Raw genomic sequence first — 17833 nt, 5'->3', positions numbered from 1 at the left:
TCCGGTTTTACTTTGTGTCCCCTCCGAATTGCACATGTACACAGTGCTCTAGTGTATTCAGAGTGGGAGCTGCAGAGCTTATTTTGGAAAATAAAGACTGCCAGTCCCAAAGCAGTGCTCTGAAGCGCGCTCTCGGTGTTATTAAAAGTCGACTCTCCACTAACCAAGTCTGCTAGTTCTGAATGCACCTCAGGTTTCTTAAATCCACTGCCAGTCACTCCCCGGCCCTTCATCTCACTCTTGCAAGTTTTTGCTTTCTACCTTTGTGAATGTTCTTAGTTTTTCTCTTCTGCCTTCTGTCCGGTTTGCATGTGTGTCCCTCTCTTCTTCTCAGGAACAGTCTAATGAGCAAAAATAAGTGCCAATCCCCAAAAATGTGAGCCGGTGCACCCCACAGGCAACAACCAGCTCAAATTAAGCACCGGCTGTGACATGGTGACACTAGGCAGAGAGGCCCTAGAAGCTAACGAAAGCTCTAGCCAGTAAGCCTCCCACGTCCACAGACAGTACTGTAGATTAGCTAGTCTGAGGGCACAGTATCATAGGAGACCTGTGAACCCTCTTGTTTGCAGGTCAGCACACTCTTGTAGGAGGTGAGCTAGTGCAACAGGACCTTGCACACATGGGTGGGTTTTATTTTAATCTCCTTTTCGCCTCATGGCTTAGACAGTGCAGTTTGAAGAGGGGTCTTCTCTCAGCAAGTGAGGGGAGATTATGAGCTGACCTCTGCCAAGTGTAAGTGAGTCAGAAGATGTCACTGTTCTTGGTTATGTGGTTGCGAAGAGCATGAACTGTGCCTCTCCTATTAGATGGGTAATGCTTCTCTCATCTTACCCAGCATTCATCTTTTTTTTGTCCTGTTAGCTGGATGAACGTATACATGGGGCTTGAAGTGGATTACTGTCTGAGGATTTAGAGTTGCTGATGATGCGGGGCATACGGGACCCAGCTACCAGCATCCCCTACACCGACCAACCAAGCCCTTCTGTAGCAGGGGACCAAGTGGTAGCAGTCACACACTACTAGTACAACCCTCACAGAGTAGTAGTCACACTCCAACAGCAACCACTCACTGACTACTAATCACAAACTACCAAATGCACTCTTAGACCCCTCAAACTAGAAGTCACCCACAGCTCAGAGAACCCTCACACCACTCGCAGACAAGCATTCACTCTTTAGACCCTATTTGAGATTTGGGATTATTTTTGCTTATTTGTGCATAGTAACACTGGTGTTTAAAATCACAAATATAATCAAACATTTGTAGTAAAGATTTGTTCTCATAAAATAATTTATTGTTTCTTAGGAAATACATAAATAAGTTATACGACTATTAAATATAATAAATTAGTTCGGAAACATACTTAGAACACATTTTGCCCTGATTTCAAACTTTCCTAAAACTTTAATCAGTGCTGCTTCGGGATACTCCTACATCTGTCTTTTTCTTTACTTATTAAAATGCCTTCTCCTTCCATTAGTGAAATATTTTCTGAAGGTGTCTTAACACCCTAACCAGCTGGTGTTCTTCAGTGTCCGGGTGACCTTCTGAGACTTCATGTTGAACTCAAACTGTGTATGTCCACTGAAGAAATACAAAAGTCCTGCAAATAAAAAAGAAAGACTATCAGTGTGAACATGATTCACTGTCATATTGAAACGGTCAAGATGAATTATCATTAGCTTTTCCAAATTGTCCTCCAACTGACATCTTTTAACGATTAAAATAAAACCGCTCATTGATAAATACTTTATTAAATAGTGCAAAACATCAGGGTCCCTTTCGTCATGCCAAGAAACTGATTATTCAATCAATCAATCAGTGATTTATAAAGCGCAACTAATCACCCCTAGGGTCTCAAGGCGCTGTATTGGTCTTACTGTCTCATTATAAGTTATATTGCAGGGCTGTTGCATTTTTAGTACTGGCTAAATATATACAAGTAGACACGACTGTAGCCATATTAAGACAATACTGCTTTGCATTGTTTTTCTCTCGTTTATATTGTGCTACATGGCTCAGACAAGTGCCGAGGGCATTTGTGGACTGGTGCCATCCTTCTTGGTGGCAGCGCTTGGATGGACGAACATGCATCTGTCATGTGGTCTGTGCGAGTAGTGATTAGAAGTCGTGTGTGAGCCATTGTCATGTATGTGTCACTGCAGCTTGGTGAGTAGTGAACATTGCAGATACAACTGTTGTGCTTAACGATGACAGTGTATTGATGGAGACAAAATGCACGAGTGTTGTGTGTCCTCCCAGGTAGGCAGTACTGTAGTGATGTGTGTTTATGGCAATGGCTGCTTATGTGGTTGAATATGAAACTGTGGTTAGGTCAACTTTCAGGAACAGGAAACCTTCATTCAAAGCTGACAGAACATCACCGACTCAGGATGCAGAGTCTAGCTTCATAAGCGGCCTGCCTTACTGCAGCCTGCACAGAAGCTAAGGGAGTTAGGCTAGAAACTTTAGGAAGTGTGCTTGGAAACAGTGGAACGTGAATGTGCTTTTCTTAGATGACTTGGGGGTGCAGAACAAGGAGCAGGCACTAAACCTGGTTGAGAAAGGCAAAATGTGAATATTGGTTCTGGTTTAGAACTATGTTACAGGGCACGCATTAGGTCAGCAATCTAAAATATTTTCTTTCGTGGGAGTGTTTTAACTGACCTAGGAGTTTATTTGTTACCCAGTCCTCAGATAACTGAAATATAATGTATAATAACACTTCTGACAAGTTCCAACAGTCCAATGCTTTAACTCAGTGATCTTCTTACCATTGTCTTCGAAAACGGCGTGAACCTTCTTGCCAATCCCTGGAAAGTCATCTTCTATCTGTTGTGGAGAGTCTTTGTCCATGGTCTTTCTGGCTTCATCGTAGCTGTAGAAGCAAATAGTTTTCAAAGAATTAGGATCTTCATTTTGGTGAAACCAAGACACATCAATTATGATTACATATTATCATCGTTATCATCAGCAATATTGTGTTTCATTGTTTTTATGTTCTAGGTTACCACCAATAAGAATTGCAGGATCCATTTTGCGGAACTACTGCATTGTCCTAAAGTAATGCTTCTGAAGCAAGAAATCTTCTGTGCCTGCTGCTCTTTAGTGTGGTGCACAATACTAGAGAAACTCTGTAGTGCAGCTGAACTTGATGGCGCCAGACTGAGTACCCTCAAGTACCTTTCGGCACATTGTACATGGCAGCCTTTTACATTTGAAGATGCCTTTAGGGGCCCTAATAAGTTTACTAAAGCATATTAGATCACCCGTGCTTGTGATAGGTACGAGAACTTTGTCAATGGACGGGCAGTGGGAAATCCTGTGTAGAACTAGGATGTGAAATTACAGCTACAATATGGGGAACTGTTGGTCATCAGGAGAAGGCCATGGCCTAATAAGAACGGGGAGGCTATTGCTCCTTCACACCACCTGATGGGGTTTAGTTAATCTGTAAGCCTATTTCCTAAAACTTCATGAAGTGAGATTGGTGGAAAATGTTAATCGGCCCAAAGCAGTTTCCCTTGGGTAAAGTATGAGCCTGGAGTATGTTACTTTGGAGGAACCAGCATCTGGCCAATGCACCCTCTCCCTGTTATCGTTCCCCGTGGCTCAAGTATTGGTCCTTTCTTCTTCCCTCTCTACCTTCTCAATTGGCTAAATTGTACTTCACTAATTTGGATTATTTGCTGAAAACACATACATATTATTCTATTTTACCATTTTCGTCCTTTATATTCAACCCAAAATCACAAATTGACCCATTAGGCATGGTGCTATAAAAGTTCAACATCCCCATTTCAGAGCATTTGACGACTTGGCACTACCCCAAATCGCATTGCCTGGCAACACTGCCTTGGTAGCCGTGTCTTCAAAAGGGCGTTCAAGTTCAGGACCATCCAACAAATTGCCTTGGTGGACCCAATGTGAGGAACCATCATCACGCCTACCTCATCCTCCCCCAGCAGCACCTTCCTCAACATTAATGTTGTTCAGGTTTCTTTAACCTTTTTTCACTCCCAACTCAAAACCTCTATTCCTTCCTCCTCTTGGTTTATAAATCCACCAACAACTGTCTTGCTAACACTGCAACATTTTTGTTGTGAAGTTTAAATGTTTTCACATAAATAAATAAATAAATAACGATAATAACTTGTCATCATAATCACCGGGGACACCTCTGAAATGTGCTGAAAATACCGAATTAAGTCATCAGAAGATCACCATCTCACATTCTTACCTCCAGTATTGATCTCCAACAAAGAAGTAAGTTTTCTGTGTGCTCTGAAGATGCACGGCTGCGTCGATATGCTTCACGGTCCTTGGGAAACCAAGTTTGTAGATGTTTTTAGGGTAATTGGGTAATATGTCAAATCCCTGAAGAGACCAATATTTAGATCCTATTGGGAACAAAAGATAAATGATCGTTAGCAAGCCTTCACCTAATTTACCTAATTATTAGCATTATTTACAGTGTCTTGATTAGCCTTGAAAATACAGTAAACTACATGGCAGAAGGTTGTTAAAACCCTTCCTGGTCTGCTTTCGGTGATAAATCACATTTTCCGCCACTGCTTAGTGCTCCTGTTCCTTTATATAAAACACATTTCAGTGGAATTACATTTCACTGACGTGCACATAGCAATTTCATTGCACTGACAGTTTTTAACATGTCTAGAAGCACTATTTCTGAAAGGCTATGCAGCTCCACAGCAGGTGCAATGTACTGGCCCCGAGTACGGATCATGGAGCAAATGAGAAGAATTTGTGTTTTTTCTGGTATGAACGTAAAATAAATAGTGATTATCTACCCTTAGTACAGGTTTAAAGTTAATCCGTTGACTTTCAGATTAAAAGTTCCTTTTCGACCCCACGTTAGTGTTTAATATTAAAAGGTAAATTACATCAATTGACAGAATATCACATGTTCATATTAATTATTGCACCCTTACTGCTTCAACATGTCACAAAAGCCGCTTTAAGGTGCTTGATATTGTTCAGGCATCTTGTACTGTGCGCTAGTCACACCTGAAGACTGTGGAGACCCGTGGTGTATTTCCATGGGTGGGGTGCATGGTCAGATCTGAGGCACAGGTGAGAGATGGTAACACAGGCGATAAAATAACCCAGAGGGTTAATGCCCCTAATATACGTTTGTGTATCTAACCGTGGTCCAAGTTTTTGGGTTATGGCATGGACAATTTAAAAGCCTCAGCAGCTCAAAGGAAGGCAGGAAGGGTCGGATTCATTGAAGAAGGAAGCACAGCATATGAATTCATGGGTGTCCTAGGTGTATTAAAGCTACTGCAGACTGATGCACTAAGGGTCATGCACCGCAGTGGATAGTAAACAACTAGCATGTACCCTAATTTGTAGTTCATGAATGGTGATCATTCCAACTAACAGTGATTTTACTGCTATAACGTTTCTCCACTGCTTCTCTGCTAAACGTTACGTAGGCTACCTCTTTTTCTTTTTATGATGTTGGGGGTGAATTATTAATTGTCACTTCTCCTCACATCATAGAAGGATCCTCATTCACTGAACACTATAGAAAGAGTGGGGTTTTCACTTTAGTAAGAATTAAGTTATTTCCATAATGGTCATATTCTGATAACGTTGGAATTATCCCGTTTTTGGTTCAGATTAAGCAACAACACATCAACAATGCCAACCCAACAATGACCCAGAATGTCATTAAAGTTATTGGATGGTCTAGGCCTGGAATGTCCAAAATAGGTGAAGGAAGGCCATTGCATCAGATTTTCCAACCGAGAAAATCAATGACCACTTAAATTATTTCATTTAGGTTGATTTCATGTGAAGTTATCTCATTGGAATATCCTGAAAATGGAACCTCATATGGCTCCTAAGGACTTTCGATGAACACCTGTGATCTGAGCAAATGATGGGTTATTTGGAAAGATTGGTTAAATGTGACCTTCACTACAGCATGAGCAATCAAAGGGTTAATGCATGAAGAACATGATCAATCACAAACAATGATGTGGACTTTTTCCAATTTTGACTCAGGCAAAGTTTAGATTAATGCTGATCTTCAGTCATTGAAATCAGTGGGTCCTTTCCAGGCCAAGATTCACCATGTTAACAAAAATATGGCGGGAGTGATTATTGAATGTAAATACCTTTGAAGAGGAAAATCTGATCCGTCTCTGGATTTTCATAGGCAGCCTGGATACCAGATGGCAAAGACGGCCAAAATGTTGAGATTGGGTAATTGTAAACCTTTGTTACAGTTGGAATCCTGCGCCAAAAGGAGCTGTTTTGGAAAAATAAAAGCTTATTGGTTAATTAGCATATCAAAATTGTCACCACTGTAAAACAATCAACATTATTTGGGGTGTGCTGGCATGTAGATAAAAAGGTTTTTAAATTGACAGAAGTGACACTAGAAACCACTGCACGTCTTCATGCTAAAGATGTCACTATGAAGGGAACAGTAGTTGACTGTGCTTTTTGAGTGAGCCACAATTATTATTGGACCTGAGCAAGCATATCTAGCCTTACTCATTACTGTATAATGCCCAAATTAGAAAGGTTTCTCTTTTCCTCACCTGTCTTTGAAAAAGAGGATTTCTCCACGCAAAGTGGTGATGGCATCAAAAACAAGAGTTGGGTCACAGATGGCGGGATCGCTGGGAGAAGAGGTAGTTGTGGTGGTAGTTGATATGGGGGCAGTTGGTGTGGTAGCTTCTGGTGTTGTTGGAACTGGGTTTGGAGATGCTCCTAATTGAAGGAAAACAAACAGCATTTCAAAACCATTGTTAAATATTATGCAATATGAACTAATGTGTATAAAATACACCTTTTAAATCTCACATTCATGCAGGAGTTGCTAGAACGTAATCGGTTAAAGAACATATTGACCCTTCATTGCCAATGCACATGTTCAATTGTCGAAGGAAAATTAACAGAACATGAAGTTAACTTACCATACAGGGCTTGAATGCCATCAACATCATCCTGAGGGAGTCGGAATCGAGCTGGATCAGTAAAGGAGTAGGTTGGATACATCAGAGCACGGCGGTCACCAGAATGAGACAATCCTAATGAATGGCCAAACTCATGGGCAGCCACCAGGAACAAGTTGTATCCTGTAGAACAAAGCAGAACAAATACAATGAATACACTCTCACGCCATGTACAGTTTCTCTAGTAGGACACTGAAATACATCAAGTCTCAGAATAGCGCTCTTACTGCAGCTGACTATGTATTCGGTACTGCTGTCTAAGAATACTCAGATATAAAATGTTTTTTGTATTGAAAAGTAAAACAAGAAGCCAAAGTATCACTGTGTTCAAAATTTTGTTCCACTAATCTCCTTTTCAGACACCGCCCACATCTACCATCCATAGTGAGACCATATCAGGTTCACAAACCTTAGTTTAGTTTCCTTGGTAGTACAAAGAGCGGAATACCGAGAGAATTGCTGACTCTTTCAGGGCCAGTTTCGCATCTGTTTAGTAATAACAATTCTGGTTGTTTTTTAAATGCTTTATTACGGGTAGACTGTCTGCTCCTCTAATTAGAAGAGAGATTTCTATGAAAGCAGTGCAATAACAAATATGCAAAAGAGAGTGCAAATGTGATAACACAAATGCTGCTATGATGAAAGTGTGACTGTATGGATATGTGCTTGACCTCGCTGGAAAGCAAGGCAGCATTGTACACAGGGGAGAGCCAGAAGGTCCATGATCCTTTACAAGAGAAGCTGGTTATACAGGTTCCTATAATGTCCTGAGAGGTAGTGTAGTTTGACGAAAGGTGTCTTTCATTTCTCAGTGAACTGCACGTGGGTAGCAAATTCTATTCTTTTGTAAGTGGCATTGACTAAAAATAACCTTTTCATCACAGGCTGAGGTTTCCCTTTGTATTTTGTTACTCATAATGACTCTCACATAACCATCACTCATTCCATGATAATTGAATGAGAGTCAGAGAATGATACAATATATGTGAGCACTTACCGGCCGACCCTGCGGTCCAGGTTTCATCTTCATCAAAGTGAGCATCGCCACCGATTGAATTGCCAGGAGCAAAGGCATGAGCCAGGGTTCCATGAGGTCCGTCAAAAGGGTAGAAATCACCATGCACTGAAAGAGAAAATGTCAAATCAGCAAAATCTACAGGAATACAAAGCTAAGGAAAAATAAAGAAAAAGGGAGAGCTCCCAAGGATGAATGTAGCACATTGATTCATCCTTACCTCCTGCTCCAAATGAGATCTGGATATCAGCCGTCCCGTCATAGATCCGTCTGAATGTCAGTGGGGTCACATCACTCCATACTTTGAAGGCTCTCCGGATCGCTGTATCTACATCAGCCTCAGCCATGTCAGGGGTGTAGTTCAAAATTCTTTTTTACAAAAAAAATATGAAATAGCAAAATTAGAGGTGACTGTGTGCATTGGGAACAACAGTGAATACTGTCATTTCAAACATTTTTTCTGTCTTGTTACCTGTAGGTCAAAGTTGTTGTTCTCCAGGTAGGACGTCCGCCAAAATGACTGTATTCGGCCACATCAGCAACTCCACAGCGGGGCTTGTGCATCATTTCCAGTGTGTTGGAATCCAGCTTCCCAGTCACCTCCAGCCCAAAAAATTCCTGCATTTCTTGAAGTTTTTCAGAGAAGGGGCTGTGCTTTTTTCGCAAAATAGGTGTTCCATCTGCATTGAGGTTGTAGAATTTCTTTAAATATTCCTGCAATTAATACAAATAACAAGTTAGTAAATTAGTTTGCAAAAATCAAAGGTATGTCAGAAACCTCCCAATTGCCACAAGTGTTCCTTAACATCTAAATGAGGCATGTCATAGAACTCATTAAAGATGAATGACTTGGTTTTGACTGTTACATAGAAGATGCCTCTCTAGTCTTCCCTTGGAGAGTTTTTCTGCAGTGTCAGAGCACTTAGGTTTGGTGGAAAAATGTTTGGGAGACAGTTTGCTGAGATTGTATGTAGCAAAAGAGAACTTTGGCCTTATCTGGGAGGCAGACCTGAGCTTGAATAGTCAGAATGGGGCACTTGTGCACAGAGCATCATCAGACTAGGCAGCTGCATCGACTTCTGCAGTTTATCACCAGAAAACAATGTCTACCTAAGGCAAGGGTCTCCTTTCACCTTAAAAAGGCACTGTGTATAGGTCTTTCAGCATGTAAAGTACAGACAGATGTAGACCAGTATCTGAACACTGGTCGCAGAACACAGCGATGTTCACGAAGTTACCACCAAGCCCGGACTAGAAAGTTAGATTCAGAAGGGAAAGCGCCTATTACTGCAGCGACTGCAGTGACCAAGTCTAGCAAGTAGTGACCGAGCATAGTGACCATCTCTGAAGTAGCGGGGGAGACAGTGATACATTTTACAGAACAATTTTCAAAAATAAAAATGCTGAAATGCCAACGGCTTTACAGCTAATTCTGACTAAAAAACATGGAGATTTTGCAATGCTGTAAGCTTGAGTACAGTATAAAACACCATTACTCCTCTGCAGCAGTAAGCCGTGTCAATACCTCTAATAAAATTGTCTATTGTTCCCTCAGAGCTATTTTCAGGAATAGATGGACCTGATGAACTCTCAAATCTCCCAGTCCTAAAACCACTCCATTGTTCCCCGGCCTACTAGGATGTCTATGCTTCTCCCACATGGCAGGGCCACTCCTGGTTATCGCTCAACTGAAGTTAAACGGTGTATTCCTGCTGGAATCTGCAGTTAAGTGACTCTATACTAAATTCACTGGTAAATTCCTCCTGGGTATTGCGGGCTAGCGCCTCTCCTATTAAATTCCAATGTGTGTTCCTACTCAGTTCTCAGTCCTGAACTCTCATTCAAATCTGATAGTATATTCCTGCTAGGGTCCTGTAGGACAGCGACCTAAATAGCTTCCCCAACGAGCTTCCAAAATAGAGGAGAGTGGCCTCTGTATATCCAGTCACCAGTGACAGGAATGTCCTCTTCAGTGAAAATCTGGCTGCCATCAATTACTTGCATTTTGCTAAGTTCTAATGAGGTTTTGGTAGCACAGAGTTTGCATTTGAGACTTTGGTGATGCTGGCTTCTAGTCTACCTGCTACTGTTCAAGACTTCTGCTTCACCTCAGCAGATGCTGTGGTGTAAGCATAATGGACATTGCTAAATGTATTTGGTATGTTTGAGCAATACTTGAACATGGTTTCTGCCTTCTGTGATGAAGTAGTACATGCTTTTATATGCCAACAGACATGTTCTGCACTTAAATGAATGCAGTCAGCAGGGAGCCACCTCTCAGTCTACTGCTATGACATTTTACATGCCCTCGGGCCCTGTTTCCTAGTTCTCTTTAGCTCTTCATGCAAGTTCATGCCTGTTAATCGGGCACCAAGAGCAATTCCATACCTTCAGCAAAACACACGGGTTTGCGTTAAATTTTTATTTTTCTCAATTTCACAGTAATGCTACACTCTTTGCTAGCAGCATGGCGGTTTTGTACTGTAATTTATATAGCGCTCCATTCCCCTGAAGAGGAGCTAGGTCAATATTCATTTAATCTTTTAGGTTGGGACACTGAACTATCCATTCATCCATATTTTATTACCAGACCGACTTCGAAAATTAAGGCGTTAAAGCTTCATTAACTAAACACTTTTAACAAATTGCAGAAAAGAACATAGCATTTCTTGCAAAATGTATTTTGCAAAAAATGAGAATTTAAAAATGCCTATCCTCCAGCAAGTACCGCACAACTAAAACATATTATGGGATTTTAACTCTTCTTTTATGCAGAATGGAATTCTGCTGGGCTCAGTTCACGGACTGAAGGCAGTCCCCGGACTCACCTCTGCCAGCTGTTCATTTTCGTCCCGGCCTTCGGCTGCTGGCACTGCAGGGAACGCATAGGTGTGTACTACACACAGGAGCAGCAACAGCGACAAGGACTTCATTCTTCTTCTCTCCTGGCCCTCCTTCTGTTCAGTGCAAGGTCTCACTCTCCTGATTCTCTGCCTCTCCATCCCTCAGCCCCTTTTTATGCAGTCCCCGTGAGCGGCCCCCAGTCTGCTGCATGAGTCATTCATTACAACTTCCGCCAGGCACAAGTCAAAACACAGAAAGAGCGTTACGTCATCTGTCTGTTTGATGAAATCCCTCGATGAAGCAATCCATCCTGTAAAATTATTAGTAGCCAGGAAGAGGTTTTACAAGTAAAGGATACGACTTCTTTAAATTATGAATAGTGTTAAAAAAAATAGTCGTTTGCAAATCGCAAGTTGGATGACGTTATTTGTCATATTTATGTACGAGAAATAAAGAATATATTGAAGAGCTTTGAGATAATTTCTGCTATATCAATCATGAAGAAAACTATAGGCTAGCACTCTGAAAAAAAAACAATTGTCCAATTGTCCAAAACACGTCCCTGCTCAAGCCTTCATTTTTTAAAATTTAATTAAAAAACATAAATTAAATTGTATGTTTGGATGTTGTTTTCATTTGGGCATGGATGTCACTCATTGTCCTCGCTAGAGTGATCATCTCTCACAAGCAACGGTGAATAATCGACATAATTAATAGAAGTGGTTTAGTAACAAGGCTGCATGTAGTGAATGTTAAAAAGTCAATCTGTTGGCCCCTTCACAAAGCCCAGCTTTGAAAAATGTGAAATCTACGGCTCCAGGTTTCCTTCTGCTCTAGGAATAGATTCCAATGTTTTGAGGATTCACGTCAATTTCAGGAGTATTATGTGCAATCTAGAGAAGTCTTAGAACCTGATACACAAAGGTAAACTTACACTTTTGTGTACTTTTTTTTTTTTTTGCTATTGACGAACAGAATTAATAGTAAGTTTAGGACTGCCGAGATTTTGCAGTTAGGGAGGAGAATTCCGCACATAAAAGAGTAGGACAAGTCCATCTTTTCATGTGCAGAGTTCTTCGCCGGGACTGCTGAGGATCTGCAGTTGTAAACTTACTATTAACTTGTAGTTTGTGAATAGCAAAACAATAATAAACCTACACAATGGTGTAAGTCTACCTTTGTGAAACAGGCCCTAAAATGTTCATCTCCAATTCTTCTTCCCAAAGCATATGTTGATGAAAATCGCACTAATAAATCACTTTGGTATGTGCCCATTTAACTTCATTTTCTCTATACGAATTTTGTTGTTTTCTGTGGAGAAAATCCTTTGTCTACAATCTCATAAAACAGGAGATCTTGAGTCCCTTCCCGACCAAGATATGGTACTTATGGCCAAATGAATGAAGCTATTTAGCAGTTGCAATCCTGCGATGTGCTAAATCACAGGATTTGAGACAGCTAATCGGCATGTACAAATGTACTCAACCCATTTCATGATCCGGTAACATGTTACCAAATCACTAAAAGGGTTTAGGGAATTATAAAGAATCGCTATTTGAATGGGGCTTGTTTAGAGCACTCATTCCTTATTGTGATTTCTTATGGTATGCATTAATGTTGTGAAACCAAATTCTGGTTGCAAAACTGCAATACTTTACCCCCGCTTCAAAGGAGGTGATAAGCCATTTCCAAACGAGAGAATGTTAAAAAAATATATTTTTACTAGTACTCAGTGGTCTCTCGTACACACCTGCGATCCCTTGCCTCATTTAGATGCAGGGATACATTAAGGCCCATAAGTAAGGAAAATGACGCACAACTGTGCTAGCGCAGTCGTGCGTCATTTTTCTTCACGAGCTAACGCCATTCCCTAATGCCATCCGTGCACCATATTTAAGAAATGATGCACAATGGCGCTAAAGAATTGCTAGCGCTGCAAAAAAAGACAAAAGTCAGTGATGGATGGCATTTGGGGAAATGGCACTAGTGGGTCAAAATTGACAGTAGTCTTATTAGAGGAAAAATATCTGCAGTTAGTTAGCCTATCATCATTTTTTGATGAACAAGCAGCCAAAAAATTACTTCTGTCTAAGTATAGGTAGGAGTCATTACCACAACCCCAATGCCCACCAAAGAGGACCAGTGTCTCCAGTGCAAGCCCAACATACCCAGTGCCAGCCAGGGGACCCCATTTAATGGCCCCCAGTGGCACACCACACTTATGCATATACACTTACATGCAACTTACCTGGGATGGGCTCCCTCCTCCTGTAGTGTCCCTGTGGTGTGGGTGGTGGTGATGCTTGGGGTTAGGGTGGGCATCTTTGCGCCCATTCCATGGTGTTTCTCCATGGAAATGGGCCTACCAGCACATTAACGCCTGGTCTGACCAGGCATAAAATAATGACTCTAATTGGGCTTAGTGCCATTATTTACTTCCGCCTCCTAATTGCGCTTCGTTTCTGCGTCGGGAATTACATATGGTGCTGCGGTGTCACCGTCATTTTTAGGAAGGGAACGCCTACCTTGCATCATTGACACAAGGTGGGTTGGTACTTCCTAAAAATGGTGCTAACTCCAATATTTTGATGCTAGACGGGTCTAGTGTCAAAATATAAATATGGAGTTGTTAGCTCCGCTTTAGCGTCAAAATAAATTGTATTGTATTGTAATCGTATTTCTATAGCGCTTACTACCCCTGACGAGGTGTCGAAGCGCTTTTCTGTGAGTAGCACGCTACTCTGGAACCCAACAAGAATTAGTAATGGATTAGTATCTGGAAATAATGAGTACAGTTTTAGTATTATTATGAGTTAATTTGAGCCGCGGATATGAGAGTTTGTTAGTTAGATTGACTGGAGTAATTGAGGGGTGGAGGAGGAAAGAAGTCCAGAAGTGTTAATTGGGAGTATATCCTTAATTTACTCGACCCAAAGGCTTGGGATGAGAAAAAGGGGGATGGAGGAGGGAAGAGTATGTGGAAGGGTTAGGGAGAGCATAGTAGCATGGTGAGATAAATGCCGTAGAATTTAGTAGGGTTGTGTGGGAGGTCACAGTAGTAGAGTGAAGTTTGGTGAGTTAGATGTGGAAGCAGAGGGAAGAGCTTAGGCAGAGTTATTTAGCAGATGAAAGTAGTAGAAAGGATTTGGGATGAGTCAAAGTGAGAATGGAGGATAATTTGATAGAGACATGACATATGATGATGGGTAGATAAGTGTGATAGGATGAGAGCAGGAATTCATAGATATCTAGTATAACCACCCACCCAGGAGCCATGCAATGACCCAAAAATATGCCAAGCACAGAAACAACATGTACACATACATACATACATATAAATATATATACACACACACACACATGAATACACACACATATGCACATACAATACATAATTAGAACCATGGGTAAAATATACTTAGTCAAACAGGTTTAAAGAGTGTGTGTGTATTTTATTGTTATGACATAGTAGCTATACATATTTTCTAAAGAAACTATACATAACTAGAAATATACACATAATCTGAAAAAAATATTTATCAACATAGGCAAATGCGGTTCATAGTTGTTTGAATATGGTGGTTATGAAGGAAATAGCCAACTCTTGAGTAGTTTTCTAAAGACAAAGTTATCTGTGGCTCTGATAGTTGGGGGTAATTCATTCCATAGTTTGGCTGCTTCAACGGAGAAGGATGTACCACCTATAGTCTTTTTCTTGTATGGTGGTGTTCTAAGGCGGGGTGGCAATCTTGAGCGGAGGTTTCATTGTTGGATGTATTTGGTTATTTTGTTTCTGATAAAAAGTGGTCCTGTTCCATGTATAGCTTTGTCGGTGATACAAAGCAGCTTGAAAGTCCATCTTCTGGCAACGGGTAACCAGTGTAGTGCTCTCAAGGCAGGGGAGATGTGGGCTTGCCGCTTTACATGTAATAGTAGCCTGGCTGCGGAATTCTGGATACGTTGTCGTTTTTTCATAGCAGATAGAGATGATCCATGGTAGAGGCCATTGGCATAATCCAGTTTGGATAGTACAAGCGAGATAGTAGCTTGCACCTTGTGTGGAAATCCGAGGTGGGGGAAGATGCGTCGTAAAGCCTTAAAGGTGATGAAGCTTGTTCGTGCTAATTTGTCCACTTGGGCATTCATAGTTAACTTGGAATCCATGGTGATTCCTAGGTTTTTAACTTCCTTGGATAATTGAGGAGGTGGTCCGAGATTGTCAGGCCAGACGCACAGAGGGTCATAACTTTTCCAGTCACCACATATGAGTATTTCGGTTTTGGAGGTATTTAGTTTGAGATGGCTCCAGGTCATCCACTGATCAACGGCTCTGAGGCAACTGAAGATTTCTGAGTTTTCAATGTTTTTGGGGCATTCTAATTTAAGTAGTATTTGTGTGTCATCTGCATAGTTGTAGCATGTGAGATGGAAATCATTGATCAGTTCTGGTAAAGATATCATGTAGATGTTGAAAAGCAAAGGTGAGATGATTGACCCTTAGGGGACCCCGGCTTTTGTGAGGTAGGGTTCAGACGAGAAGGGGGGCGAGTGGATGAAATTTGATCTTTTTTGAAGATAGGAAGTAATCCAGTCGAGAGCAATCCCTTGTATGCCGGCTTCGTGGAGTCTTTGAATTAGGGTGTCATGGTCAACCGTATCAAAGGCAGCAGAGAGGTCCAACAGAAGCAGTTCAGCAACTCCATTTCGGTCGACTGTGTTTTTAAGATCATCCCAGATTGCTATGAGTGCTGATTCAGTGCTTCTTCCTGGGCGGAATCTAGTTTGGAAGTCTGAAAGTATAGATTTGTCTTCAATGAATTGTGACATCTGGGCGAAAGCTGCTCTTTCTATCAATTTGCACAGGAAAGGTCCATTGCTAAGGCAACACTAACGTTCCTTAAATATGGGCCTAAGTTTGCCATGGTGGAGCCTCGACTTGCTTTGCTATCAGAAACATTTTACAAATAACTGTTGGTTTATGAATGTCTGGAATGGTGGAATGGTGTATGGAATATACATTGAAAGGTCACATTTCATTGCAACTTTGTGATAGAAAGGAATGCCTGTTCAAACAAAAACATTTTTTTTTTCATTTTCAGTCCTAGCTTCAATTTTACACACCCCTGATGCATAGGCACGTATGTTGTGAAGGATCCATGCCCATCTAAGCTGTATGTATTGAACTATATGCAGTGGTATGGCTTCAGGATGTGTTTGGGGTATTACACCCCTCTATAATAAATATATTTTATATAGGGCTCCTAGTTTTCCATTTTTACTGATTTGCACAGATAGATAGAGACAGAAAACTATTTCCCCGTCTATATTTATTTTTACATACAGAAAAATGTGGAAAATACGCATTTGGGTGATTTTCTCTATGGTAAATCATGAATGTCAGGTCAGTAGGGGTACAGATTGAGAGATGGGGAGATGACAAAAAGACAATAGATTTCCTAATTAAGTTTAATTAAGTGCCGATCTACAATTATTTATGCTATTCTACAATGCAAGTGTTTTCAGATAATGCTATTGCACTGTATAGCATTGAAACCTTTGTGACATTCAAGTAAGTATATATATTTATCAGTTAAATACATTTGGAAAAATACCCTTTGAAGCTTCCTCTATACAGTAAATACAAAATAAAAATGAATAAATACAGTGCAAATGAGCAAAAAATAAATATGTTTAAATACAGATGTACATTTCAAAAAAATAAATACCGTAAAACCAGGAGCCCTACTTATATAGCAAATAGTGGGAACAGATGCTGTGAGTCGGGTATGATCAGGTGTCTGTCAGATTTCACTTAGGATTTGTACATGCACACACAGACTAGCTCACAATCACACTCTCCACTCTCTGTTTTGAGGTGCTTAAACTGTTTTTGTTATTTTACAAAATATTTTGTTTTAAGTACCACTACCGATCTGCACTGCTCTCCACTTCCACTGGCTCTTAAGCCCCCTTATGTAATGCTTCTAAGATAATGTATGTTAACAAGATATGCCAGTGTGATTGCTGGGAAATCTGAAGCTTCCCCCCCCCCCAAAATCCCTGACTATTCTCAACTTTATTCTTGGTGTACGTCTTTTGGTGTAGAAGGACATCTGGAACATTAGATCAATTACATGCCAGACCCGTACTAGTAAATATGCAAATGCACTGGAATGCAATTCAATTCAATTCAAAGATCTTCATTTGCTCAAATAAATGACCATAAATGCACAATAATATAATAAATACAATATTCACAGTCATAGCAAGAATACAAACATGAAAACGCTTCAAATTTAAAAAGGCACAAGGTAAAATTTCCCAAATTATGATTTGATACACTGGAATGCATATGTCTTGCATGTTACAAAATGTAACAATCTATAGTGGGTAATTTACTGCATTTCACATAGTAATGAATTGTTTTATACATATGCCTCATTCATCACCATATTATAATACTTTTTGTGGTACCCATTCATAAACATGTTGTATTACAAAATTTGATTTTGTTTACCCTCCTTGTACTGCTCTCTCCTCTTTGGCCTTAGCCGTCCCCCTTTCTTGCTTCTCTTTGTCTCGCCTACTGGCCTCCTCTCCTTATTCTTCGTTATTTTCTCTGCACTTATTGTCTTTACAGCTGGACTAGTGGTTCAAAAACTAATTGATTAGGTTAATGACATGTTTCCTTTCAATGTCAAGAAAGGGGGGGGATGGTAACAAATATCAGCTCTTCTCTAAACTTCAATTACAGTATAATAGAGGTTATGCTCTCAACTTTGCACATTCCAGCAGCAAACAACAATATTCGGGGAAAATGTAGTGTTCGAACATGCTCAATGTCCAATAGGTGCCGTCCTGGTATACACACCAAACCACCAAGGGTGTAATTGCCAGACTTGAAAATGTACTGCTCAACTGTCACGGTTTTTTGGGTTCACCATCACAACCTTCAGAGGCTTATCATGGCCAGAGATT

General features: G+C 40.6%; 1 protein-coding gene across 1 annotated transcript; it reads right to left on the bottom strand.

The window, feature by feature from the left end:
* Positions 1–1276: 1276 nt before the first annotated feature.
* On the bottom strand, positions 1277–11037 carry LOC138248634 (matrix metalloproteinase-18-like). Its single transcript, XM_069202366.1, has 10 exons — positions 10840–11037; positions 8484–8725; positions 8232–8380; positions 7994–8119; positions 6958–7119; positions 6580–6751; positions 6151–6284; positions 4245–4404; positions 2779–2882; positions 1277–1607 (listed from the first exon to the last, which is right to left on the bottom strand). The coding sequence occupies exons 1-10, from the start codon at positions 11011–11013 to the stop codon at positions 1507–1509; spliced, it is 1524 nt and encodes a 507-aa protein (XP_069058467.1). The 5' UTR covers positions 11014–11037; the 3' UTR covers positions 1277–1506.
* Between the last annotated feature and the right edge of the window lie 6796 nt (positions 11038–17833).

This window comes from Pleurodeles waltl, chromosome 8 (assembly GCF_031143425.1).
Source record: "Pleurodeles waltl isolate 20211129_DDA chromosome 8, aPleWal1.hap1.20221129, whole genome shotgun sequence".
Lineage (NCBI taxonomy): Eukaryota > Metazoa > Chordata > Amphibia > Caudata > Salamandridae > Pleurodeles > Pleurodeles waltl.
Note: the sequence above shows the minus strand (reverse complement) of the source record. Positions and strands in the feature narration are given on the sequence as shown.

Bases quoted from the DNA above. Each gene is read 5' to 3' on its own strand.
- LOC138248634 (XM_069202366.1), bottom strand. From the start codon at position 11,013: ATGGAGAGGCAGAGAATCAGGAGAGTGAGACCTTGCACTGAACAGAAG. The intron at 8,726-10,839 runs GTGAGTCCGGGG...TATTAATTGCAG, and splicing joins AAAATGAACAGCTGGCAGAG to GAATATTTAAAGAAATTCTA. The intron at 7,120-7,993 runs GTAAGTGCTCAC...TTTGTTCTACAG, and splicing joins CTGGACCGCAGGGTCGGCCG to GATACAACTTGTTCCTGGTG.